Source organism: Phyllobates terribilis, unplaced genomic scaffold, assembly GCF_046119375.1.
Source record: "Phyllobates terribilis strain yellow unplaced genomic scaffold, ASM4611937v1 Scaffold_8__6_contigs__length_399053987, whole genome shotgun sequence".
Classification (NCBI taxonomy): Eukaryota; Metazoa; Chordata; class Amphibia; order Anura; family Dendrobatidae; genus Phyllobates; species Phyllobates terribilis.
In genome coordinates this window covers 146,961,015-146,987,443 of record NW_027362768.1, presented here as the reverse complement: position 1 = coordinate 146,987,443, position 26,429 = coordinate 146,961,015, and the positions used below count along the sequence as shown (strand labels likewise).

Below are 26,429 nucleotides of genomic sequence, written 5' to 3'. Positions count from 1 at the left end.
TGTTCTGGGAGACATCCGTCGTTTGGGTCGTTCTCCAAGTTGGGATCTGCCGTGCCTGAGGAGGAGAATTTTTCCGGTGATTTGGAGAGAGTTTGGACGGATGTGCGTGGTAATCTTCAGGAGGCCAACAGAAAATCTAAAGACTACTTTGATAGGAAACGACAGGAGGTTTTGTTCGCTGTTGGTGACATGGTTTGGTTGTCCTCTAGGAATCTGCGGTTGAGGATTCCTTCTAAGAAATTGGGTCCCAAGTTTGTAGGGCCCTTTAAGGTGCTTCAGGTTGTCAACCAATCTGCTGTTAGGTTGGAGGTTCCTACCTCCTGGAGAATTAATCCGGTATTTCATGTCTCTCTGTTGAAAAAAGCTGTTGTATCGGATTGTGACGCCTCTGCCTCTGTTCCTCCGGTGGTGGAGGACGGGGAATATGAAATTTCTCGCATCCTTAACTCTAGACAGTATAGAGGTAGTTTGCAGTATCTTGTGGCCTGGAAAGGTTTCGGACCCGAGGATAACTCTTGGGTGAGGTCGGATGATGTTTCCGCGTCCAGACTTATCAGAGCATTTCACAGGAGATTTCCTGATAAGCCTGGTCCTAGGGGATCCGGAGGATCCTCTTAGAAGGGGGGGTACTGTTAGAACCTTGTTCTTAGTTTTTTTTCCTTTGCTGGTCACATGACCTTGTTGGCCTATTTAATCCTGCTCCGCCCTTCTGGCTTTGCTGGACTTCATTGTTTAACTACTTTCTAGCTAGCCTGTGCTCTGTATCTAACTCTGTTAGTTTGCTTGGTCTATGGACCTCTATGTTCTATATATTTTGTTTGTTCGTCTGTCTGCTACTATTTCTGTTAGGAGGTGTCCCATTTTCCTCCCAGTCCTTAGTACTTGTAGGGATTCCTTCCCCACATCTATAGGTCTCCGTACAGACTAGCTTAGGACTTTAGCAGGTCTGATCGCAGGATCAGGTCCCCTGTTACATCGTAGGGATTAAGCTGAGTTCTATCGTAGGGACAGATCTCCTCTCTTTCCTTAGCTCTGGTAGCAGAACATAACACTTACACAGCCTGGAGGTGTGTTTGGTGTCATAGCCCTGTTGAAAAATAAATGATGGTCCAACTAAACGCAAACCGGATGGAATAGCATGCCGCTGCAAGATGCTGTGGTAGCCATGCTGGTTCAGTATGCCTTCAATTTTGAATAAAACCCCAACAGTGTCTTCAGCAAAGCACCTCCACACCATCACACCTCCTCCTCCATGCTTCACGGTGGGAACCAGGCATGTAGAGTCCATCCGTTCACCTTTTCTGCGTCGCACAAAGACACGGTGGTTGGAACCAAAGATCTCAAATTTGGACTCATCAGACCAAAGCACAGATTTCCACTGGTCTAATGTCCATTCCTTGTGTTCTTTAGCCCAAACAAGTCTCTTCTACTTGTTGCCTGTCCTTAGCAGTGGTTTCCTAGCAGCTATTTTACTATGAAGGCCTGCTGCACAAAGTCTACTCTTAACAGTTGTTGTAGAGATGTGTCTGCTGCTAGAACTCTGTGTGGCATTGACCTGGTCTCTAATCTGAGCTGCAGTTAACCTGCAATTTCTTAGGCTGGTGACTCGGATAAACTTATCCTTAGAAGCAGAGGTGACTCTTGGTCTTCCTTTCCTGGGGCAGTCCTCATGTGAGCCAGTTTCTTTGTAGCGCTTGATGGTTTTTGCAACTGCACTTGGGGACACTTTCAAAGTTTGCCCGATTTTTCGGACTGACTGACCTTCATTTCTTAAAGTAATGATGGCCACTCGTTTTTCTTTACTTAGCTGCTTTTTTCTTGCCATAATACAAATTCATACGGTCTATTCAGTAGGACTATCAGCTGTGTATCCACCTGAATTCTGCACAGCACAACTGATGGTCCCAACCCCATTTATAAGGCAAGAAATCCCATTTATTAAACCTGACAGGGCACACCTGTGAAGTGAAAACCATTTCCGGTGACTTACTCTTGAAGCTCATCAAGAGAATGCCAAGAGTGTGCAAAGCAGTCATCAAAGCAAAAGGTGGCTACTTTGAAGAACCTAGAATATAAGACATATTTTCAGTTGTTTCACACTTTTTTGTTAAATATATAATTCCACATGTGTTAATTCATAGTTTTGATGCCTTCAGTGTGAATGTACAATTTTCATAGTCATGAAAATACCGAAAAATCTTTAAATGGGATTTCTTGCCTTATAAATGGGGTTGGGACCATCAGTTGTGTTGTGCAGAAGTCTGGTGGATACACAGCTGATAGTCCTACTGAATAGACTGTTAGAATTTGTATTATGGCAAGAAAAAAGCAGCTAAGTAAAGAAAAACGAGTGGCCATCATTACTTTAAGAAATGAAGGTCAGTCAGTGCGAAAAATTGGGAAAACTTTGAAAGTGTCCCCAAGTGCAAGTTGCAAAAACCATCAAGCGCTACAAAGAAACTGGCTCACATGAGGACCGCCCCAGGAAAGGAAGACCAAGAGTCACCTCTGCTTCTGAGGATAAGTTTATCCGAGTCACCAGCCTCAGAAATCGCAGGTTAACAGCAGCTCAGATTAGAGACCAGGTCAATGTCACAAAGAGTTCTAGCAGCAGACACATCTCTACAACAACTGTTAAGAGGAGACTTTGTGCAGCAGGCATTCATGGTAAAATAGCTGCTAGGAAACCACTGCTAAGGACAGGCAACAAGCAGAACAGACTTGTTTGGGCTAAAGAACACAAGGAATGGACATTAGACCAGTGGAAATCTATGCTTTGGTCTGATGAGTCCAAATTTGAGATCTTTGGTTCCAACCACCGTGTTTTTGTGCGACGCAGAAAAGGTGAACGGATGGACTCTACATGCCTGGCTCCCACTGTGAAGCATGGAGGAGGAGGTGTGATGGTGTGGGGGTGCTTTGCTGGTGACACTGTTGAGGATTTATTCAAAATTGAAGGCATACTGAACCAGCATGGCTACCACAGCATCTTGCAGCGGCACTCTATTCCATCCGGTTTGCTTTTAGTTGGACGATCATTTATTTTTTAACAGGACAATGACCCCAAACACAACTCCAGGCTGTGTAAGGTCTATTTGACCAAGCAGGAGAGTGATGGGGTGCTACGCCAGATGACCTGACCTTCACAGTCACCAGACCTGAACCCAATCGAGATAGTTTGGGGTGAGCTGGACCGCAGAGTGAAGGCAAAAGGGCCAACAAGTGCTAAGCATCTCTGGGAACTCCTTCAAGATTGTTGGAAGACCATTTCCGGTGACTACCTCTTGAAGCTCATCAAGAGAATGCAAAGAGTGTGCAAAGCAGTCATCAAAGCAAAAGGTGGCTACTTTGAAGAACCTAGAATATAAGACATATTTTCAGTTGTTTCACACTTTTTTGTTAAGTATATAATTCCACATGTGTTAATTCATGGTTTTGATGCCTTCAGTGTGAATGTACAATTTTCATAGTCATGAAAATACAGAAAAATCTTTAAATGAGAATGTGTGTCCCAACTTTTGGTCTGTACTGTGTATATATATATATATGTATGTATATATATATATATATATATATATATATATATATATATATATATATATATATATGTATATATATATATGTGTGTAATATATAATATATATATATATATATATATATATATATATATATATATATATATATATATATATATATACACACACACACAGGCGCATCTCACTAAATTAGAATATCATCAAAAAATGTATTTATTTCAGTTTTCAAAATACAAAAGGTGAAAATGATATATAGAGTCATTATAGAGTGATCTATTTCAAGTGTTTATTTCTGTTAATGTTGATGATTATGGCTTACAGGCAATGAAAACACAAAAGTCATTATCTCAGTAAATTAAAATAATTAACAAAAAATACCTGCAAAGCTTTCTAAGTGTTTAAAAGGGTCTCTTAGTCTGTTTCAGTAGGCTCCACAATCATGGGGAAGACTGCTGACTTGACAGATGTCCAGAAGGCAGTCACTGACACACTCCACAAGGTCCTAAAGTCTGGAGGAAGAGTGGCGAGGCCACAATACAAGCTGCTTGAGGTCTAGTGTGAAGTTTCCACAATCAGTGGTGGTTTGGGGAGCCATGTCATCTGCTGGTGTAGGTCCACTGTGTTTTATCAGGACCAAAGTCAGCGCAGCCGTCTACCAGGACATTTTAGAGCACTTCATGCTTCCCTCTGCCGACAAGCTTTTTGGAGATGGAAATTTCATTCTCCAGCAGGTCTTGGCACCTGTCCACACTGCAAAAGTACCAATACCTGGTTTACAAACAACAGTATCACTGTGCTTGATTGGCCAGCAAACTCGCCTGACCTTATTGGTATTGTCAAGAGGATGATGAGACACCAGACCCAACAATGCAGACGAACTGAAGGCTGCTGTCAAAGCAATCTGTGCTTCCATAACACCTCAGCAGTGCCACAGGCTGATCGCCTCCATGCCACGCCGCATTGATGCAGTAATTGATGCAAAAGGAGCCCCGACCAAGTATTGAGTGCATTTACTCAACATACATTTTAGTAGACCAACATTTCGGATTTAAAAACATTTTTCAAGCTATTGTTATAAAGTATTCTAATTTACTGAGATAATGACTTTTGTGTTTTCATTGGCTGTAAGCCATAATCATCAACATTAACAGAAATAAACACCTGAAATAGATCACTCTGTAATGACTATATACCGTATTTTTCGGACTATTAGACGCACTTTTTTCTTCCAAAATTTTGGAGCAAAGTGGGAGGGTGCGCTTTATAGTCCAAACATATGTTCTGCGGCTGCGGCTGGTGGGGCTGTGGGTGGAGTGGCAGGGGCAGAGGAGCTGGGCACAGGAGGCAGCAGCCGCTTGCTGCAGCCTACTTTGCGCCCGCTACTAAAGATAGTGAATATTCCCTGCTCCCCACGCCTATGGGCGTGGAGAGCAGGGAATGTTCATTTTCCTTAATAGCGCGCACACTGTACCCGCAGCGCGGCTCCTGCTGCGGCCGGCGGTCTGTGTGCCAGCTATTAAAGCTCATGAATATTCGCTACAACCCACTGCTCCCCACGCACACAGTCCCGGCGTGCGGAGCAGTGACTATTCCGGTACAGCACTTAACTGTGTGAGGGCGCATGGCAGGGACGACATGCGAGCCCCGCCATGCGTGGATCACACAGTGAGAGTGTCGGCAGCAGAGCGGGACAGCGCTGGAGGAGGTGAGTATGATTGTTTATTTTTTTTTTGTGGGCAGCGTGATGGGGGCTCAAGGGGTGTCAAGCATACCAGGATGGGGGAATCAAGGGGTGCCATGCGTACCAGGATGGGGGATCAAGGGGTGCCATGCATACAAGGATGGGGGATCATGGGGTGCCATGCATACCAGGATGGGGAATCAAGGAGTGCCATGCATACCAGGATGGGGAATCAAGGAGTGCCATGCATACCAGGATGGGGGATCAAGGGGTGCCATGCATACCAGGATGGGGAATCAAGGGGTGCCATGCATACCAGGATGGGGAATCAAGGGGTGTCATGCATACCAGGATGGAGGATCAAGGGGTGCCATGCATACCAGGATGGGGAATCAAGGGGTGTCATGCATACCAGGATGGAGGATCAAGGGGTGCCATGCATACCAGGATGGGGAATCAAGGGGTGTCATGCATACCAGGATGGAGGATCAAGGGGTGCCATGCATACCAGGATGGGGAATCAAGGGGTGCCATGCATACCAGGATGGGGAATCAAGGGGTGCCATGCATACCAGGATGGGGAATCAAGGGGTGCCATGCATACCAGGATGGGGAATCAATGGGGCATCACTCTGTCCGCAAAAATCCGATCTAGCAAAATGTAAAATGATATAACCCTTATGGTTAAGAAAACAAAAAACAGAACAGCAGAATTACCGACCCTCCCAGGAAAATGCAATAAAAAGTGATCAAAACGTCTTATGTGGTCCAAAATGCTACCAATAAAAAAAATATAAGGTCTGTAAAAACTAGTGACACAAACTTTTTTTTTTTACAAATGTCTGAATTTTATCAACCATTTGAATATAAAATTATCCAATGTTTGGTATTGCAGTGATCGGACTGAGGCCACGGCCCCACTATCAGTATTTGGTCAGTATTTTTTCTCAGGAGTTGGAGCCAAAACCAGGTGAGGAACAATCAGAGAAAAGGTAGAATAGAAACAAGTCACCAATTCTGCATTTATCACCCACTCCTGGTTTTGGCTCCTACTTCTGAGAAAAAATACTGACCGAATCAGACAAAGGGAGTTAGTGGGTTTTGACATGGAGGAATAGTGTCCTGCTGTGACTTGTGGTGCCTGCAGTGCATGATATAATGGGGGGTGAGAAGTACATGGAGTGCAGGGACTCCTAGTAACGGGGCTGCATCAATAGTTGCCATAGAAACAGAACAAGTTCCTGGCCGCAGAAGCACAGCGGGATGACGTCGTGCGCTGTGTAGTGGCTCCGCCCCCAGCGTGCGAGGCGTCGTTACGTTCCGCCCATCATCCTTTATCGCCATCTTGATTACCTCGTGTTGGAGCGGAGCTGTGCGGTAAAGGTGAGTGGCGCTCGGCTGTCCGGTTATATCGCTCTCCGTCACACTGGGAGTGAGGGGGGATTGTGTCGTGAGTGTGGGAATGGTTGCGTTACCCGTCAGTGGAGGCGAGGCCGGAGGGCCCGGTGCTGACGGGCGGATTTGTAGTAGGCCCTCCTGGTGTAAATCTGCGGGTAGTAAAGGCGCAAACATGGCGGCTCCTGGGGAAGTTATCTGCGATGGTCGTAGACCTTGTGCGACATCTCACCCTGCCATAAAACGTCGCATGACCCCAGACATTGAAAAGTCTCACCCAGATGCTTGTGAGCCCCCTGATACCAGGCGCGGTGCTCTATAGACTTCTGTGCACTGGATTTATCAGTTATGGGTTTTTTTTTCTTGTTGTTTTTGCCCAAAATGAATCCAAAATAGGAGAAAGTCACAATTAAAAATGTAGCTTTAGTCTTCAACTGCACAAAAAATGTATTCTACTGCCGGGGTGCAGCTAAATTAATCTGCAGCTAGTCGTGCCAAAATAGTTGTGCACCTTGCCATGGTGCGTGTGGTTGACATTGCGGAGGGAGGGGTGCTCGAGCTACGGAAACAGACTGGTACCCACCTTCTATGCTTCAGAAATATGAAGACAAACACACTTGGGGTCCAATCGCCCCCATGTGACTTCTATTAAAGGTCCAAAAAAAAACCCAGCACTCCTTATTCTTCTGCAAAAGTATGAGCATTGCTTTTTTAAAGTTATTCCCATCTTCATAGATGGGTATTGTCAGATGGCGCTTGTAAAAAACAAACCAAGTCTCATTGCAATTTACTGCGTAAAATTCTTCAGCCGTCCTCTGGATGTTGACGCTTTTCTCTTATTTGCAGCTTGTCGCCTTGGAGATCGGCCACCGCGGCTAGTTATTAGAACACGTGCAGCGCTTACAAGCTCTTTTCTATTGAGTTTGAGGCTGGACAGCAATGTCACGTCTTAATCCCGGCCAGATGACCTCAGCAGTGGTCGGTCTCTTAGGCAACGAGATGAAAATAAAATTGTTAAAATCTTAGGCGTTGGCTACAAATTACGACAGATTTTGTAATTCCAAGCAATCGCTTGTCTGTGAAGATGGGAGTAACCCTTTAATAGACTGAGGATTCTCCTAACCTCTCAGCTCTCCAGGGGTGTTACCTATGCAAATGATTAATTGGGCTATAACATCAGGTCCATGAAATTACCACGCCTATAATGCCAAACAAAGCAAAAAAAAATTGAAGTCAACAAAAGATGCAATTAAATAAAGAATACAGATCAAGTAAGTTTATTAGAACCATTTTTACTTCAGTAAAAAAGTGCAAAAGCAATAATATTTATTTCTATAGCGCCAACATATTCCGCAGCACTTCACATTTGAGGGAACTTGTACAGACAATAAAAGACATTATAGAATAACAATAATCACATTAATCAACAGATATCAGGAGGACAGAGGGCCCTGCTTACAATTTGACTGAATCATGCTTAATGTCTTATTATGGGTGACAAGATAGCTATTATGCTTATATAGCGCTATCATATTTCTTAGCGCTTTCCATACATTATCATCGCTGTCCCCATTGGGGCTCACAATCTACATTCCCTATCAGTATGTGGAGTGTGGAAGGAAACCGGAGAACCTAGAGGAAACCCACGCAAACACAGGGAGAACATACAAACTCCTCGGTGGGATTTGAGCCCAGGACCCCAGCGCTGCAGTGCTAACCACTGAGCCACCCATGCTGCCCATATGTTTTATATATGAACCTCCATTCACCTGGTGAGTGGGGATCCCAAAACTGCTACCCCATAACACCAGTTTCACATGTCCACGTTTGACCACGATGTCTGGACCAGCTGCTGGTCTTCACCCCGAAGTCAACAGCCCCCTGTATATATCTGAGCCCTTGCTACATAATTTTTGCGTACTCTAATCGGACATCACGTTTCCTTAGGCGATTCCTGGGATCTGTCCAGTGCACGGCCCGAGGATGGGTGCACTTTTAAGACATTCGGACAACTGTCCCTGTGTTGCTGACAGAATAAATTAATTTGTTAAAAGCATTCGGTTTCCTCGTGCCATCTGGTTAACAGCCTCATAGATTGGGCCAATCTGATCTGTGAGAATAGTAATGCACTGGGTGTAGCAGCGCAAACGTGCAGATCTCAATGTGTGAATAGTTGCTTTAATTTCTATGGGAATGTGCTTTCCTTTAGGGTATTGGTGCGATTGATTGACCAGAAGGAAGGTCCAGTCACAGGCTATGGTACCACCAATGCGGACGCTTTACTATCCTGTCCATATGCTGCAAAGAAAATCTGATTCTAGATTTCTCCCTTTTGTCGTTGTATATTGCTCTAAAGCTGTTTCTGCCAGTAACGTGTAGATGGATAACAGACCAGTCACACAAGCTGGGGCAAAAGGATCTTAAATGCAATCATTCCGTCTTCATACCGTTTGCATATTGTGGGTATCACATCCCCTGTTTACATGGGGCAATGTGCTGCTGACATCAATCATCTGACAAATTAGGATTTTTTTTCTCCTTTTGTTGGTTGATCTGCGTCTTTTTTTTTTATATTATTTTTTTAATAAATCTTCATTCATCATCGTGACCATGTGAAAGGGGCTTAACGTGCAACCTGTAGCAATAGCTCTTCTTGTCCATCCAGCAACTATTCCTCCTGACTTGTAGGCATGCACCCACTGCCCAGAGGAAAGCACATGTTTAATTGGAGGTATAGGGAGTAAACCGCCACCACACAACTATGGTATCTGCTTATCTCCTGAGAGAACAGGACCGGACATGTTAAAGTCCATCAGACTAACCATTCTTTCCCTTGACGTCTGCTGTCAAGTAAGAGTCAGGACCTCCTGATAAATTAGATCTGGGTTTCTAAAGGCCCCGTCACACTTAGCGACGCTGCAGCTATCCCGACAATGATACGACCTGTCAGGGATCGTTGCTGCATCGCTATGTGGTCGCTGGTGAGCTGTCAAACAGGCAGGCTCACCAACAATCAGGGGAGCAGCGACATCGTGGAAAGAATCTTTCCACGATGTCCTGGTTACCAGCCTGCTAATTAGCGGGTTACTAGGGGCACACGCGTACCTAGTAACCTGCTGTTTATCATGGTTACCACTCTGCTATAGTGAGCGGGAGGTTACCGCTCACTTTAGCAGGCTCGTAACCATGATAAACAGCGGGTTACTAAGTGCGCGTGTGCCCCTAGTAACCCACTGTTTATCATGGTTACCAGCCTGATCGCTGGTCACACAGAGCTATGTGTGCTGACCAGCGGGAGGGCAACGACCAAAAAAAAGGTCCAGGACATTCTACAGCAATCAGCAACCTCACAGCAGGGGCCTGATCGCTGCAAAGTGTCACACATAGCGACATCGCTGGTGAGGTCACTGTTGCGTCACCAAAACCGTGACTCAGCAGCGATCTCGCTATGTGACACTGGGGCTTAAACCCTTATCTGTCGGACCACGAAAAGGCCCAGACCTCACCCTGCAGACCAAGCATCTGTCTGGGCCCCACAATCTGTAGAAGTCGTCTTTTCTTACACAACGTACATTTTCTTTTGTCTCTTGAATCCAATATAACATCACAAGTACAGGATGGCTCAGTTGTGTTGCTAAACTAAGTATTGTGTGACTCATATTTATAAAGGTAAGATGTAAAAAAAAACAAAAAAAAAAAAAACCTAATATTCCTATCTGGCTATGTGATGTGCAGTCTTCATCTGTGCACTGTTTATGTATTTTGTTTTTTTTCTTATCAAGGCCAGAAATAACGCTTCTAGTGGGCTTCATATATAAAGAATCTAGCTATTTACACCCCTGTGCATTTAGACCTGACTATGCGTCACGTAGCATTGCATTCCTTGGGCATGCTGTATTGACTACAAATGTGCGTTTTTATGACCTGTGACTTGAAGGGCATTAAGGGCTTATTGCTATACCTGGCCACATGCCACCAAAGCTTCGCAGTGGACATTGCTACATGATCTTTTCACAATGTGGCCATTGGCCTGCCACGGGTAGGCAGCGTATTGGCTACTGCACCATTGCCGTATTCTTATATATAAAGGGCAATTAAACCTTGTGATGTGTTATGGCCTCCCTTCATTAGTTTTGGTTAGTGGCTGTCCGGACCCCGAGACCCTTGACAATCTCTGGAATAGTTTGAAATGTGTGGGGTTCCAGCCAAGCAGTGCCCAGACTTTCTTTTCTATTTCTCCGTACGCTTCTTTAGCTTACGCTCACTACTAATCAACTTTGTTTTTCGCCTGATGACAAAAGCTACCGCGTAGTTATAACTCATCAAAAGTTTGTCTAAATGCAGTCAAAACTATTTTTTTTATTTTTTTTTTTACGGGTAAATGTATTGAACACATTTCACAAGTAAATCTGCAACAATGCAGTTTTCTTCGCACCGTCTGACTAGACCTTAAGTTTTGTTGCCCTTTAGTTCCTATATTGTGAAAACGTGATCCTCCCGGGTGATGGTAGTGACCGCTGTACGACCCTGACCATTGAGAAATGCTGATCTGATGCTTCCATTTTTATCTGCTCCCTGCCATCTGCTTTTCTTTACTACAGCATTTCTCTTTATTCTGCAAAGAGCAAAATGATTACCTGACGTCTACATGAAATAAATCCACCCGGGATATTTCCCACCACTAGTGTCATGTAATCTACGTGGGGTGGAGCAGGATCAGCGCTGGCAATTTTGTAGCTTGGGATTTGTACATTCCTTTTTAATTGCCGTATAAAGAGATACTTAAAGGTTTCCAGACAATTACACTTTGTGATGGGTTGCAGTTATTGCATGCCTATATTCAGGCCAGCAATCGCTTGCTCGGCATTTTGCTCGTTAGGCGATTTTTACGCTAGCTTAATAATCCTGTGTAAACAGATCATGTGCTGCCGAGAACATGTTTGAGTTTGTGCAGTAAAATACTTCCAGGTCGCCGTCCTCTGCTGTTTCCAGCGCTGCACTGGTCCCTTTCTTGCATCATGTGACTACAGCTGTTTCTTTCAGACTAAATGAGCTACTGTACTTGTATCTATTGTGCCCACAGGTCTTTGTCATTTATGGAGTTGTTTAGTTTGTACATGAGTGTTTTCTTTCTTTTTTTAATTTAATTTTACTTTCAGGTTCACCATGAATCAAGAAAAACTAGCAAAACTTCAAGCTCAGGTCCGGATAGGTGGTAAGGTGAGTATTCATATATATATCTGATTGTGAATCTGTGAACCTTCACTTTTTTTTTTTTTATTTCCCCTCACTGCATTGCTGAATAATATATGCTTGAGCAGTACATGCATATTCGATAGCTGTCGCCTATTTCTGACAACTCTCCTAAGCAGCTGAGCTCGCATGTTTATTTCAGAATGAGGGATAATTATATACTAAAGGATTGGGAATGCTAAAATCCAAAGCATTGGGCTCAGTCAATACATATTTAGTATCTCTTTAAATTTATAGATTCATCCAACTTTAAATGAATGCATATTGAGAGTATTTATGCTTCTTTATCCAGTATTGGAGGTCGGGAACAACCTACTGATACTGCGGCTAATCTCCCATTGAAGTGAATTGATCTGAGCTTCAGTACCCGAGAGCACCTGCTACACAGTGAGCAGAGCCGTGCGAGTTTCAGTACCCGCGAGCAGCCACTACACAGTGAACAGAGCTGTGTGAGCTTCAGTACCCGTGAGCAGCCACTACAGTGAGCAGAGCTGTGTGAGCTTCAGTACCCGTGAGCAGCCACTACAGTGAGCAGAGCTGTGTGAGCTTCAGTACCCGTGAGCAGCCACTACAGTGAGCAGAGCTGTGAACTTCAGTACCCGAGAGCAGCCGCTACTACACTGAGCAGAGCCGTTCTGTGCCAGCTCTGTACACTGTACTTTTGGTGGCTGTGTCACCAGATATCTGCTAATTGGTGAGACTTTATCCTGCTCCACCTATATGATATTGATGACCTCTCCTAAAGATGGACCATTCATGTCCAAGTTGTGTATAACCTCTTTAATACTTAGCCCCAATGCTCCTCTCCTAAAGTGGATGACTTCAGAGATGCCCAGAAGTGACCATGCTCCAGACAGTGCAAATATCAATATAATTTCTACAGGAGAGTGAAAAACTCGCTGATCATAATTACATTATTTTATCAGATTTCCTTTTTTTTGCGCTTTAAAGGAGTTGTCCTATTTCAGACAATGTTCTGCCCTGGCTGCAGTTTATTTTTTTTTTAACGAACAACTGTACGCTCAATCCTCGGGTCCACTGCTGCTCCCAGTGTTTGGCATTGGCTGTTGCGCTGATGATGTGTTTGACAGCGTGAGCCAACCGGGGAGCTCAGTGGGATGAAACGCCCCCTTAAGAGCCACTGAGCTCACTGATTGGCTGCCGACCAGGTGTCAGAGCTGCGGCCAATGACAAACATCAGGAACAGCGGTGGACACTCGCCGGTGGACCCAGAGTACAGCACTTTTTGTATAACAAACTGCAGCCGGGGCAGAACATTTGCCTGAAAAGGGACAACCTGTTTAACACTAAATATCAAAACTGAGACTTGGTAGAAATATTTTGGTCAAAGCAAAACTATTATAGCAGCCAGTAATTGGAAGCCTATTTCTCAACCACTGTCAGCTGCCACCAAGAACGAGGCTGAGACGGCCTGGATGAAGAGGCTGCTGGACATGTGCACTCCATTCCTTCTCTATGGGACTGCTGGAGAGAGCTGGGTACAGTGCTCGCCTTTACAGAAGTCCCTTTAAATGAATAGTGGCGTGCACATGTCTGGACATTTCTGTGCACCGTTATAAGTGGGGGTCCCTGCAGTCAGACCTCAGCCGATCAGTAAGTTTTCGCTTAGGTTGTAAGTGTTATTTTTGGACAATCCATAGAAGGTTACACTCATCCTTATAAGATATCTACCCATAGGTTAGGGGATGCGTTTCTGACTGCTGGGTTTTAACCTGCCTAGTGATCTTGAGAAAGGGGGGCCTCCAAGTCCCATCCATGCTGCTGCTCTATACATTATCAGCAATGGTTTAATCCCAGCGCTCAGTCGTCTAGATCAGTCCCCATCGGCATTGAGTGGCGCAGCAAAGCACATGTTTACCTGTACTTCATTTGCACAGGAGAGATTCAAAGACCCCTGTTCTCATGATCATGGGGGTTCCAGCAGTCAGTCGCCTCGATCAGAAACTTCTCACCCACCCAATGATGGAATTACAGAAAGCTGGGCTTCAGTTAGTGTAAACAGGCTTTCTATAGAGATGACATCCACAGATGATGGCTTATACTTGTAATTCACCTAGGACAATATTTATCTCCCTCTAGGGAACAGCCCGCAGAAAGAAGAAGGTTGTACACAGAACAGCGACAGCAGATGACAAGAAACTTCAGAGCTCGCTCAAGAAACTGGCAGTAAATAACATTGCCGGTATTGAGGAGGTAAGCGGTCTTAATTGCAGCCCTGTTAAGTAAAGGTTTTCTCTTCAGATTTGCCTTTGCTTCTCCTCCAAACCAGAATGTACGGGTACAGAGGCTCATGTCGAGTTATGCCCTAATATTTTATATGGTATGAGGGCATATGTGGCTAGCGAGCACCCATGATCCCGTACTGGGTCATTGTGCATTGTATCCGTATTGCGATCGCTTACTACGCCATTAGACATGCACATCGGGTTTTGGTCATCAGATAGTTAGTAGGTCATAGTGGGTGTTTTTTGTTTGTTTTTCTTTTCTCCCCTAATCTTTTGAATCTGATTTACGCCGCAGGTTAATATGATTAAAGACGACGGCACAGTTATCCATTTCAACAACCCCAAAGTTCAGGCTTCCCTCTCTGCCAATACGTTTGCAATCAATGGTCACGCGGAAACCAAGCAGATCACAGAAATGCTCCCAGGTATCCTAAGCCAGCTGGGAGCCGACAGCCTCACAAGTCTCCGTAAGCTAGCTGAACAGTTCCCCCGCCAGGGTAAGAGCCCAGAAATAAGTGTATGAACTCTGTTTATTCTTAGGATTCTGATAGACTAGATTTGGGAACTGGTTGATGCATTTTGTTTAGTTTGGACTGTGAAGCTAACAAGTATTTCACAATGCGATCTTACAAGACAATTGGTCTGGAGTCCTTTTAACATAGAGGAAAAACTCATGGGGAAAAAATCTGATTCCCTTCAGTGGTCCAAGGAGCCTAAATTCCTTTGGTGTACAGTTTTTTATCAGAGGTTTGCATCGCATGTTCCCCAGTGCATACCTCCAACATGCGCCTTGTGGTGGGCATACATTGACTAAAAATATTGTATACAGTGGCATATCCTTAGCTATGTGGTGCCCACTTCCAGCTGTAACACCTGCTATTTCCTTTATGGTATATGTAAACAGAGCAGCCGCAGCGCTGTGTATGAGGCTTTAGGCAATGTTATGCTAATTTTGCAAACTTTTGATCACATGCCGACTGTTTTTCGTTTGCTTCTCTTAATTCAGACCATTGAGAATAGCAGAAGAGAATGTGATCGCAAGTATATAAATTTAATATGGGGCGAAGATGTGACGACCACTTGGATTGTGAAACGGAGTGTACCCCAACAATGAGTTTTTTTTACATAGTGTTAGGCTCCAGCATGTTCACACTCTCTAGTTCTGTATATGGCTCAGACAATCCCTTTAATGCACAGATTTGAGGGCACTTATAGGAGCAGTACCAGACTAAAACTTAAAGGAGTGTTCCCATCTCCCAAGATCCTATCCCAATATGTAGTAGTTATAATAATAGAAATGTAGTACAGTTTTTCTGATTCGCTATGTCTTTCCTCATGTGCAGGGCCTTAGGTATTCATGGTTATGACCACTAGCTAACTGTGACTAAATCAGTGGTTGTAACCATAGTTACCTAAGCTAATGCAATGCCCTGCACATGGGGTAAGCGACTTGGCAAATCAGAGAAACTATATAACGTTTCTAATTGGAGGTATTTGCTAATGTTGTTATTATTACACCTGCTACATATTGGGATAGGATCTTGGAGGTATAAAGGTATATTTAATCACCTGCAGACGTCCTGTATTATGCTGTCTGCAGGGTCAAAACTCTTTGACACTTGTTGAGGATTTTGTCAAGAGCGCACCGCTCCTCTGCCTCCTGGTTTCAGGGGCGTGTGCACCTGAAGATTGACAGTTCAAACCAGCAGCATGGTCTCACCTCTGGGCCGAATTGAGGCCTCTCCTAGGCATGGGAGCAGCGCAGGGGACTGAAGATGGTTGGATTTCAGCAATCCGGGCACCTGCTTCTAAGCGCCGCCTGCAAGCTGTAAAGCATGGAGCCTGCAAGCAGTGTGCGCTCTCTACCTAGGTAATGGGCCACTCTAACATTGCAGGGTGGCTGTTCAATGTGCCGTGCATTATAAAACTTAAGAGTCCTCTGTTTTGGAGGAGATAATAACTCTTAAGCAATCAGTGGGTGTTCTTGTGAAATTTAACCCCATTTTATTAGGTGCCTGTGATCCAGCAAAACTTGTCTCACCCATGACTTTTCTTGTCTGACTCATTTCTAAATCTGTTCAGAACTCAGGGTGGCTGTGCTGTAAATACATATATAAATATAGCTGACAGCTGCAGCAGACCTCCATGCCGCCTGCAATGAGTATACTGACACCAGGATAGCTGTAAATGCAGAGCGAGTGCTCGCAGGCCCCAGACAACTGTCTGCAAACTTCATTACATGTCTATGAATTAATCCTCACGCTGTTCTTCAGCGGCCTCCACTTACTTTTCCAGTTGTGCCTGTTTTTTTTTGTTTTTTGTTTTTTTTTGCCTTCTCTTAAAATTTTCATTAAGACTCTTAGCAAGGTGATTATAGCTGATTTATGTCTCTTCTATTAATTTTATAGTATTGGATTGTAAGGCACCTAAAACTGAGGACATAGAAGAGGAGGATGACGATGTCCCGGGTAAGTAACATTTTGTGTCTAAAGCTCGATGGGAAAAAAAGTGGTTCATGATCATACCAATGACCGGATTCACACCTCCATGGCTGATCTGTGCATCATAGTCTTTACTTGGATCGGTCACAGATCTGTTGCCCGCCCCCTCGATATCCTCGTAATCATGTATGAGTCTATTGTGTCACGAGACCCATTGATGTGTGAACCTCCGTAAAACAGGTGCTCCCCTAAGACCTAATTGTAGAGACGTGCACATTTTTATATTTTGATACAGTATCATGATTTTAGGGTAAAATTTACAATGGAAAATTATTTTCAAGATACAGCAGTAATACAATGTGACTGAAAGTTGTCACACAGAATTTCTGATGTTCCATATCTTGAAAACTATTCATTATACTCGTTCCCAAATTGGTCATACTATTCTTTAAAATTTTTATTAGTTTGAAAAAGCTTATTCTGCTTCTTTCTTTCAATTTTTTTTCTGTATATTCCTATAGTAAATTCTGTTCCCAAGCACCAGTACCTGGGATTCATCATGTGTTCACTACTCCGTCCCTCCTTTTCCCGTCCATCTCGCCGCTTCCAATCCCTGCCTCCTGGTCGTGCCGTTACCCCCTCACCTCCCTGGTCCTGCCGTTTTTCCTCCCTTCCTGGTCCTGCTGTCCCCTCCTAGTAAAAAAAAAAAAAAAAAAAAAAAACTAGTTAGAACCTACTTGCCTTTACTATCTGGTGCTGGCTCAGACCTTTTCTGCTGGTGACTTCAGCTGCTCCACGTTCGCGGAGCAGCTCTTCCTCTTCCGAGCTGCCCAGTCTACGGAGCGTGACTGCTGATGTCATGCTGATTGACAGTTGGCTCCCCGCAGCTAGGCAGTGGGGAGCTAGCTGTCAATCAGAATGACATTGGCAGTGACACCCCATCAACAGAGCAGAGCGGAAGAAAAGCTGCTGCTCTGTCAAAATGGCGGAAGCCACAGAATCGCCGCTAAGGGCGGTCTGTGACCTCTCTGTGCTGGCAGAGATCTAATAATTTTTTTTTTTCTTAAATTTAACTTATTCTTTTCCTTTACAGAACTTGTAGAGAATTTTGACGAAGCATCAAAAAATGAAGCAAATTGAAAAACTTGTTGCAAACTTTTGGAAGATAACAACATGGACTTGATTTCAACACAAAAAATCCTAAAAGAAAAAAAAATCGGCTGTGTGGTTCCAAAGTTTTCCCATGAAACATCACGTGTTAATAGATCCATAATATAAATATTTTGTATTTTAACAATGCTACTGCAGCATTTTTCTTGCTGTTTATTTTGCGTTTTGCACTTTCCTCCCAGGACTTGCCCTTTTTGGAGAGACTGAAAAAAAAAAAGAAAAGAAAAATAAACGCAACATTTTGTGTCTGCCCTGCAGTGCCATTCGGTGAGCAGAAAGCTCCAGTAACACATCGTCTTGTCCTCCGTCTCCCTTCAGTAGAAATAAAACACTTGTTTCAATGTTTTTTTATTTTTATTTTTTCCCCTCCCCAAAATCATATAGAGGGTGTAAGGAGATAAATCTGGGGCTGGTAAAATGTCTCTTAAAGGAGTTGTGCATGGTTATAAAAAAAAAAAAAAAAAAAAAAAAGGGTCTGCCACTATGCTGGGGGCTGTGACTGGTGTTGCAGCTGAGTTTTAGTTACTTGAATGAAATTTTAATACCCAACAGCCTATGGACAAGAGCAATGATCTATTGAGGAGGGATAGCTGGCATCCTGCTTAATTTGCAGCATGAATATATATTTGCCACGTCATTAATGTGTTGCTAAAATTAAGAGTTGTTGTTTTTTTTTTGTTTAAAGGGAGTGTCAGCACAGAATTCCTATACTTGGTTCGAGCAGTCATTCTGTGCTGTCACTCCCTTTAAGAAAAAAAAAAAGCCATGTGGGAGCATTGAGGCTTTATTCACACACAGCAGGAATTTCTAGGATTGTGCCATTCATAGGGCTTGCAGAAATCCTTGCACACGCTGCAGAACCAGCACAATTCATATGTATGGAACTGCTCAATTGTAGAAATTTCTGCAGCATTTGCAATTTAATACCTTTTTCATCTGTCACCCAACTTTTCCAGAAACTTGTCATTAAAAAAATAAATAAAAAATGGCAAAACTAAACCTAACTCTGCAGAATTTGCTGAGGCGAATGTGTTTTCAGACCAATTGAGGCCGATGTGCTTATGTACATGGGCATTATTTTTTTTTTTTTCTGCCAGAAAAACTGGCGAGGGATGTATTGCACCAGGCAATCAAAAGAGCTGCAGGTGCTGGCACGTACGAGGACTCATGTCCAACAGGCCCAGATTACTCACGTGGTCCTGCAAATCCATTCACACCAGTTCTATTTATGGGTGAAGTTATTTTAAATAAAAGTAAGATAATCAGACAGAAAAGTATAAAAAGGTGTAAAGGATTATTGCATTACTTAATGATATCTGGGGGTCTGTCCTCTGGGAATGAAGAGGCTGCATTTTTGACAACTTGCTGTAGTGCGGCTCCATTTAAGTGTATGGGCTCAACTGTAATTGAATGGACCGTTTTCCAGCACTGTGGCACCTCCTTCGTTCTCAGGAGGGGATCCCAGAGGACCCCCACCCCCAACCCATGATCAATAAGCGATGGTAAATCATGGCAAAATGGAGCAGTAGCTGCGGCGCTGCTTCGACTGTCTAGAGGAGTAATGGAAGTAGCTGAGCTCTGCACTCTGCTGTAGTAGGCAGTGACTGTTGTGAAATGTATGGCTCTGACAAGAACGGGTGTATATAAGATGGCCTAAGCTTGTGATGATCGTGTTCTGGTTACATAATGGGAAGTGGTTTCCATGTGAATTATACCTTGTCTTCTATAATAAACACATGCTGCTATAATGTGGTCTATGATTTTAAAACTGTTTGATGGGAAGCAAAATGCTCACTGGCGCCTCCAGGAATAATAATTCACTTTAGCAATGGCGACCATCGGTCTGTGATTAGAAAAATTATAATGTTTGATCTGTACACCATCTATTTGGATGGTGAAAGACGCTTCTCTTTGTGAATGTAAGTATATGTATTTTAGGCTATGTTCATACATCTGTTCCACACACACAGATGTATGAACATTCATATATATTTTCCAGGAGGTCGTCCTTCATATCCTTAATAAAGACCGGAACACACAGGAGGTTAAAAGGCCCCTCCCTCCACCCATATCCCAGTTTTTTCCCCTGTCCCTATGAGGGACAGATGGAGAAGAGGTGAACCTATGTTTTCCAGTAGAGCAGGAGCTCCTGAAGCTGGGCGCTGGATGATGGGGTTCTCACAGCTCTCTCCTTCCTTCATTGTGGGTCCAGTGGCTAACACCCCGCTGATTAAGGGGTCCCTTAGCCTCTCCAATTAAGCTATGGCTCCCAGGGAGCACTGCAGTGCACCATCCCTGTGCGTGGCTCCTGTGCACATTGGAGACTGCAGGAGCACTTCCGGTTACATAGGTAGTGATGCGCAGACCTCTAATACCCGACGTGCGTTCCACTGTGGAATGCACTTTCGGGATTTGAAAAAAAGGGCACCAAATCCCAATTAAAGGGGAAATGCCTTCTTGACTGTTCAGATGGAAGACAGGTGAGAAATACTTTTTAAAGTATTTTCAGAGGGGCACTGAGGTTACAAGCGCATCCAGACTGCCAGCTATGGAAGGACAAACCACTGGCCTTTCTGATACCCCTGCTGAAACTCCATTGCAAGTGAGTTATCTGGGTGTTGCCTTTTTTTCTCTCCACACACTTGATTCCATCTGTCATCTGTAGTACATTATACACGATCCTTTGTTCCTTATAGGACAAGGAGATTCCTAAAAGATCTGTGACACCGTCAGTACCTAAGGGAAAAGATGAGCCATATGGAACACAAAACTACCCGACATGTATGCCCGGAGTGTACTGCCAGGGTGGTTAAGGAAGAACATTCCTCCTTTATGACCGACGTGAGGGCCATAATAAGGGAAGAGGTCCAGAGTTCAGTCACGGAGTTGGTATCCACACAATCCTCGCAGGCAAATAAAGACCACAGTGGGAGATGAAATCCAGTTAAGAGGAGGAAGAATTGTCAGGTTATCCTGACCCTGAACAGGAGGAAAGGGAAGGTTTAATACCATTCCACAGAGGAGAAAAAGAAATATCTTTTTTCTCGGGAAGACACTGACACTTTATCTGCTGTGAGAAATACAAGGAAGGTTGAGGATACTCACCAGCCCTCCTCAATACAGGATGAACTGTTTGGAGGATTAAGAAGTCGTATGAACAGACTATTTCCTGTTAATAAGCATATAAAAGCCATGATCCTAGAGGAGCGTGAAGATGTGGAAAAGAGACTTATTGTTTCAAGAATTTTTAAATCCCTCTAACATTGGAGCCAGAGGAGATAAAATTATGGGAAGAAATCTCTTAAAATTGCTATCCCCATAGCCAGGGTAGCATTTGAGGACTCGTAGCATTTGAATGACCCTATAGACAGAAAGGCAGATGGTTTTCTCAAGAAAACCTAGGAAACCTCTGCCGCGATAATTAAGGCTAACATAGTTGCTACCTCTGTGGCAAGATCCAAGAATATATGGAAAGAGGAGCTAGAGGGTCGTCTAAGGAAAAAGACATCCAGAGATGATATCTTGGAATCCATTCCATTACTCAAAATGGCTACAGGATTCATGGCTGACGCCTCAGCAGAGGCAATTAGATTTGGCGCAAGAAATGGGGCACTCTCAACCATGGCTAGGTGTGTGATATGGCTTAAAACTTGGTTTGGGGTTAGTCACTCAAAAAGCAAGTTGTACTCCATTCCATTTTCTGGCCTTCGAGTATTTGGTCGAGTACTGGACGACATTTTATAGAAAGAGCCTCAGATAAAAAAAAAAAAGGGATTTCCAGACGAAAAACCTAAAAAAGTATCGTCCTTTTGGAGGCCTCTGTCCCATTGAAAACCTGAATACACAGGTAAAGGAAAAAACGGGTAGATGGAGCTACCTGAAGGGAGGCAGAGGAAGGAATACCTTTTCCAATCCAGCAAATAGCATGAGGAGACCATGACGGCAAGGCAGTAGGGGGAAGACTTCACTACTTTCTCAGGGCCTGGACAGAAGTATCCAAAAACCCAAGGATACTTCAAACAATAGTGGAAGGACACAGAATAGAGTTTGTGCAGATCCCTCAGGTAAGGTTCCACTTAACTACTCAGTCCCTACAGGTCTCAAAAAGGCTATTGATGGCCGTCAGAAAGTTGGTGGATTCAGGAGTGGTAGTACCAGTACCATAAGCAGAGTGGTTTTTGGGATACTATTCAAGCCTTTTTTCAATAAAGAAAACCTTGGGAGAGACTATCGCTCAATTATAAATCTAAAGTCTCTAAACAAATGGGTAGCATACAAAAAATTCTAAACAGAATCGACAATTCCATTAATCAAGGAAAACGTGGTAATGTGTACACTAGATCTCAAAGAAGTGTATTATCATTTGCCAATTTAGGCTATGTGCCCACGATGCAGAAATGCTCCGGATTTTTCCTGAGCGTTTCTGCATCTCCCTGGCAGAAAAAACGCATGCGGATTGTACATGTGGATTGTACATGCGGATTGTACATGCGTTTTTCCTGCCAGGGACATGCGGATTTTAGCATCACTTGGAAAGTGCTTGACAACTTGGTCACACTATATAAATCCATGCAACCGGCATGGATTTATATAGTGTGACCGTAAAAGAATGTCACAAAATAAATCTATACTTACCTTCTGATGGCCCCCGGAGTCTTGCTTCGCTCCGTCCTGGCTTGCCGGCAGCTCGCGGTGCATTACACTGAAGGACCTTCCGTCACATGACTAAATGATGTCACCGCAGGTCCTTCAGTCCACCGCGAGCTGCTGGCAAGCGAAGACAAGGAGACCGGGGGCCATCAGAAGGCAAGTATAATATTTATTTTTTATTTTATTCTTTTTTTTTTTTTTACAGCTTCTATGGTATCCGGGTCTAGAGGAGAGTCTCCTGTCCTCCACACCCGGGTACCATCCGCACATTGAAACGTTTGGATTCTGCATGTACAGATGCAGTGATGCGGATTACAAGTGTTCCAATGCAAGTCAATGGCGGCGAAAATGCAGCGCTTCCACAAAATAATTGGTAGTGCTGCGTTTTTTTCCGCAATGATAACCCGCAGTGGAAATTTCCGCAGCATGTGCACAGCACATGCGGATTATCATTGGGGAACATGGCAGGCCTTCTACCAAGCGTTTTTTAAGCGTTTCTGCAGCGTTTTTGCCGCTGTGGAAACGCTTAAAAAACGCATCGTGGGCACACAGCCTTACCCTCACAGTCAGAGATTTGCACTGAAAGAGGGGAAAACATTCATCATTATCAATTCAGTTGCCTTCCGTTTGGTCTTTCCTCAACCCAACGCATTTTCACCAAACTGGTGGCAGAGGTTATGGCTTTCTTGAGAGAACAAGGAATATTAATTGTCCAGTATCTGGACCACTTCCTATTAATCGCAGAGTCACCCCAGCAACTAAAAGTCAGTTTAATATCAATTGTCTTAGTTTTAAAAAAACCTGGGATGCATCTTAAACTGATAAATCAGATCTCATGCCGGGAAGACGGAAGATCTTCCTAGGAATCCTCCTGGATTCGGAACAGCAGATGGCCTTCCTACCAGACAAAAAAACAAAAGGAACTCCGAGACCGAGTTCTAGCTTTCAGAAGGAGATCACAGGTTTCCATCATGGAAAGTAGTAAAAAGACAAGAATACACTAACAATGTTGACACCTAAATTGAAAAGTTCAATTGTATTGAAACATAACACACTGACAAAGATTAGAACCATCTAAAAACAACAACACCACCGTAACAAGTTTTGATGTAAGCAAATAAATAATATAAGGGGGGATTTCACGCAGGGTAAATTTTTTTCTGCAGATTACATTGTGTAAGCGAGCATAGATTGTATAGTAATAAAGTGCACAGTGCAAATACAGTACTGTGTATATACTACACTGATTCTCAGAAGGTATAGTAATAGAAACTGTATGAACTATATTCAGTTGTACATATCCACACACCAACTTCCCAGTAATGCAGCTATACCCTCTGTAGGCTTAGATAGTGTATCCACCAAACAATGATCAGTTATATATATATACACCACATATCAATCAATCCATGGTTGCCCTCCCGGACAGGTTTTCAGGCGGTAGGGACAAGTTTTTTGTATTTAAGGAGGTATTCAAATTGTATTTTGAACTTTGTCCCTACTCCTCCTGTAATGAGGAGCAACGGGTTGGTATTGTGATCTCTCTATTGCAGGGAGATCCTCAATCCTGGGCGTTTTCGTTACCGCAGGACTCGGTTTGTCTCCAGTCTGTGTAGGGTATTTTTCAGTGCTCTGGCCCTCATCTATGACCGAGTCGTCTTGGCTGAGTCTAGGCTACGTCGCCTTCAGCAGGGGATTCGGTCAATGGAAACGTACAGTTTGGAATTCCGTAGATGGACAACGGATTCCAAATGGAATGACTCAGCCCTTAGAAGTTAATTTTGTGAGAGGCTTACTGAAAGATTAAAAGATGCCATGGCAGTATATGAAACCCCTCAGTCCTTGGAGGCTGCCATGTCTTTGGCCATACGTCTTAATAGGTGCCTTCAGGATTGACAGGTGAGACCACCTTCTCCGGGGCCTTCTTGTCAGGGTTGTGTACCTCTGCCAGGTGAGCGGTCTGGTGGTGAACCAGTACTGGGGGAGGTGGAGGAACCCATGCAGTTAGGGGGTGTCTCTACATCATACATCTCCCCAGAGATTCGCAAGAAAAAAGCTGTATGTTTTTTTTTGTGGGAAAAGGGAACATGTTTTGTTGGGACTTGTCCTTCAATTCTTAAACAAAAGGAGACTCGATTAACTCTTGGTAGTCTGGAGTTGGATAAACAAGGGGTGCATTTGTGGTCAAACTGCTGTTCCCGCTTTGTCCTGACAGCAAAGGTGGTGCTAGAGAGCAAAACCGAGAACATTTCTGTGTTTGTTGACAGTGGATCTGAAGTCAGCATAGTGGATGCTGAGTTAGTGAAAACTCATGGTCTTGCTTGCTGTACTTTAGATAAACCTATTTCAATTTTCGCCATCAACTCGGCGCCACTTGCACAGAAATCATTTACTCTGATTGTACATATTGTAAAACTGAGGGTGGGATCAGTTCATTGTGAAATCATCCCTTGCTATGTTCTGGGCAATCTTCCCACACCGATTGTCTTGGGTATTCCTTGACTTGTTAAGCATAATCCGCTGATGGATTGGGAAACCGGGGAGATTATTGAATGGGGAGATTACTGCCATGAGAACTGTTTAGATATTTCCCTGGCTACTGTCTATACGTAAATATTGCCTGTTTTTCTGTCTGGTTTTGAGGACGTTTTCTCTGAGAGGGGGTGTCAGGATTTGCCTCCTCATCGTGCTTATGACTGTTCTATTAATCTGACCCCCGGAGCTAAACTACCGAAGTCCAGACTGTACAATTTCTCTGGCCCTGAGAGACAAGCCATGAAGGATTTCATTGCGGAAAGTCTGGAGAAGGGACATATCAGACCCTCATCTTTGACCGTGGTGGCAGGGTTCTTCTTTGTGAAGAAAAAAGATGGCGGTCTACGTCCCTGTTTAGATTTCCGGGAATTAAATCAAATTACCATCCGTGATCCATACCCTCTTCCTCTGATTCCTGATTTGTTCAGGTTGTAGGAGCTAAGGTGTTCTCCAAGTTGTATTTAAGGGGAGCCTACAATCTGGTTAGAATCAGAGAAGGGGACGAATGGAAGATTTAATGAGCCATTCGCAGTTTCACTGTACCGTCCGTGTGTACTTACACGTGCATGGCTTAATCTTTGAGACAAGCATATGCTACTGGCAGGATCAACCAGGAAGGACATTTCGAGAGTCTGGTTATACCTTTTGATTTGACCAATGCACCTGTGGTATTCCAGCATTTCATAAATGATATTTTCCATCATTTGGTGGGGAGGTTTGTGGTGGTCTATCTGGACGATATTTTGGTTTACTCACCTGATTTTGAGACTCATCGGGGGGCATGTTAAGCAGATGCTCCAGATATTAAGGGATAACAAACTTACAAACTTTATGCCAAACTATAAAAATGTGTTTTCGCTGTTCAGGATGTGCAGTTTTTGGGGTACTTGTTGTCATCTTCGGGTTTTCGGATGGATCCGGAGAAGATCCATGCAGTCCTTGAATGGGAACACCCCGAGAACCTGAAGGCTCTACGTTTTTTGGGCTTTACTAATTTTTACTGGAAATTCATCAAAATTACTCTGTTATAGTGAAACCCCTTACTGACATGACTAAGAAGGGGTCTGTTTTTTTTCCAAATGATCGGATGCTTCCCTCCAGGCTTTTTCTTCCTTAAATAATCATTTTGCCACTGCACCTATACTCAGTCAACCCGATGTATCCCAACCCTTTATTGTGGAGGTTGATGTGTCGGATGTCGGGGTTGGGGCTGTGTTGTCTCAGGGTTTGTTCCCTGGTAAATGGCGTCCACGCGGCTTTTCTAAAAAATTGTCTTCGGCTGAGAGAAATTATGACGTAGGTAATAGGGAACTTTTGGTGATCAAATTGGCGTTCGAGCAATGGCGACATTGGTTGGAGGGGGATGTCCATCCTATTACTGTTATTACTGACCATAAGAACCTGTCATATCTCCAATCAGTTAAACGTCTCAACCCTAGGCAAGCCAGATGGTCCCTGTTTTTTACTAAGTTCAATTTTGTTGTCACGTTTCGTCTAGGGGTCAAAAATGTCAAGGCTGATG

General features: G+C 43.8%; 1 protein-coding gene across 1 annotated transcript; it reads left to right on the top strand.

The window, feature by feature from the left end:
* The first annotated feature begins 6,466 nt into the window (after positions 1-6,466).
* BTF3L4 (basic transcription factor 3 like 4) lies at positions 6,467-19,470 on the top strand. The gene is made up of 6 exons (XM_073643477.1): positions 6,467-6,600; positions 11,772-11,832; positions 13,966-14,079; positions 14,407-14,608; positions 16,520-16,579; positions 17,646-19,470. The coding sequence occupies exons 2-6, from the start codon at positions 11,779-11,781 to the stop codon at positions 17,690-17,692; spliced, it is 477 nt and encodes a 158-aa protein (XP_073499578.1). The 5' UTR covers positions 6,467-6,600; positions 11,772-11,778; the 3' UTR covers positions 17,693-19,470.
* The last annotated feature ends 6,959 nt before the right edge of the window (positions 19,471-26,429 follow it).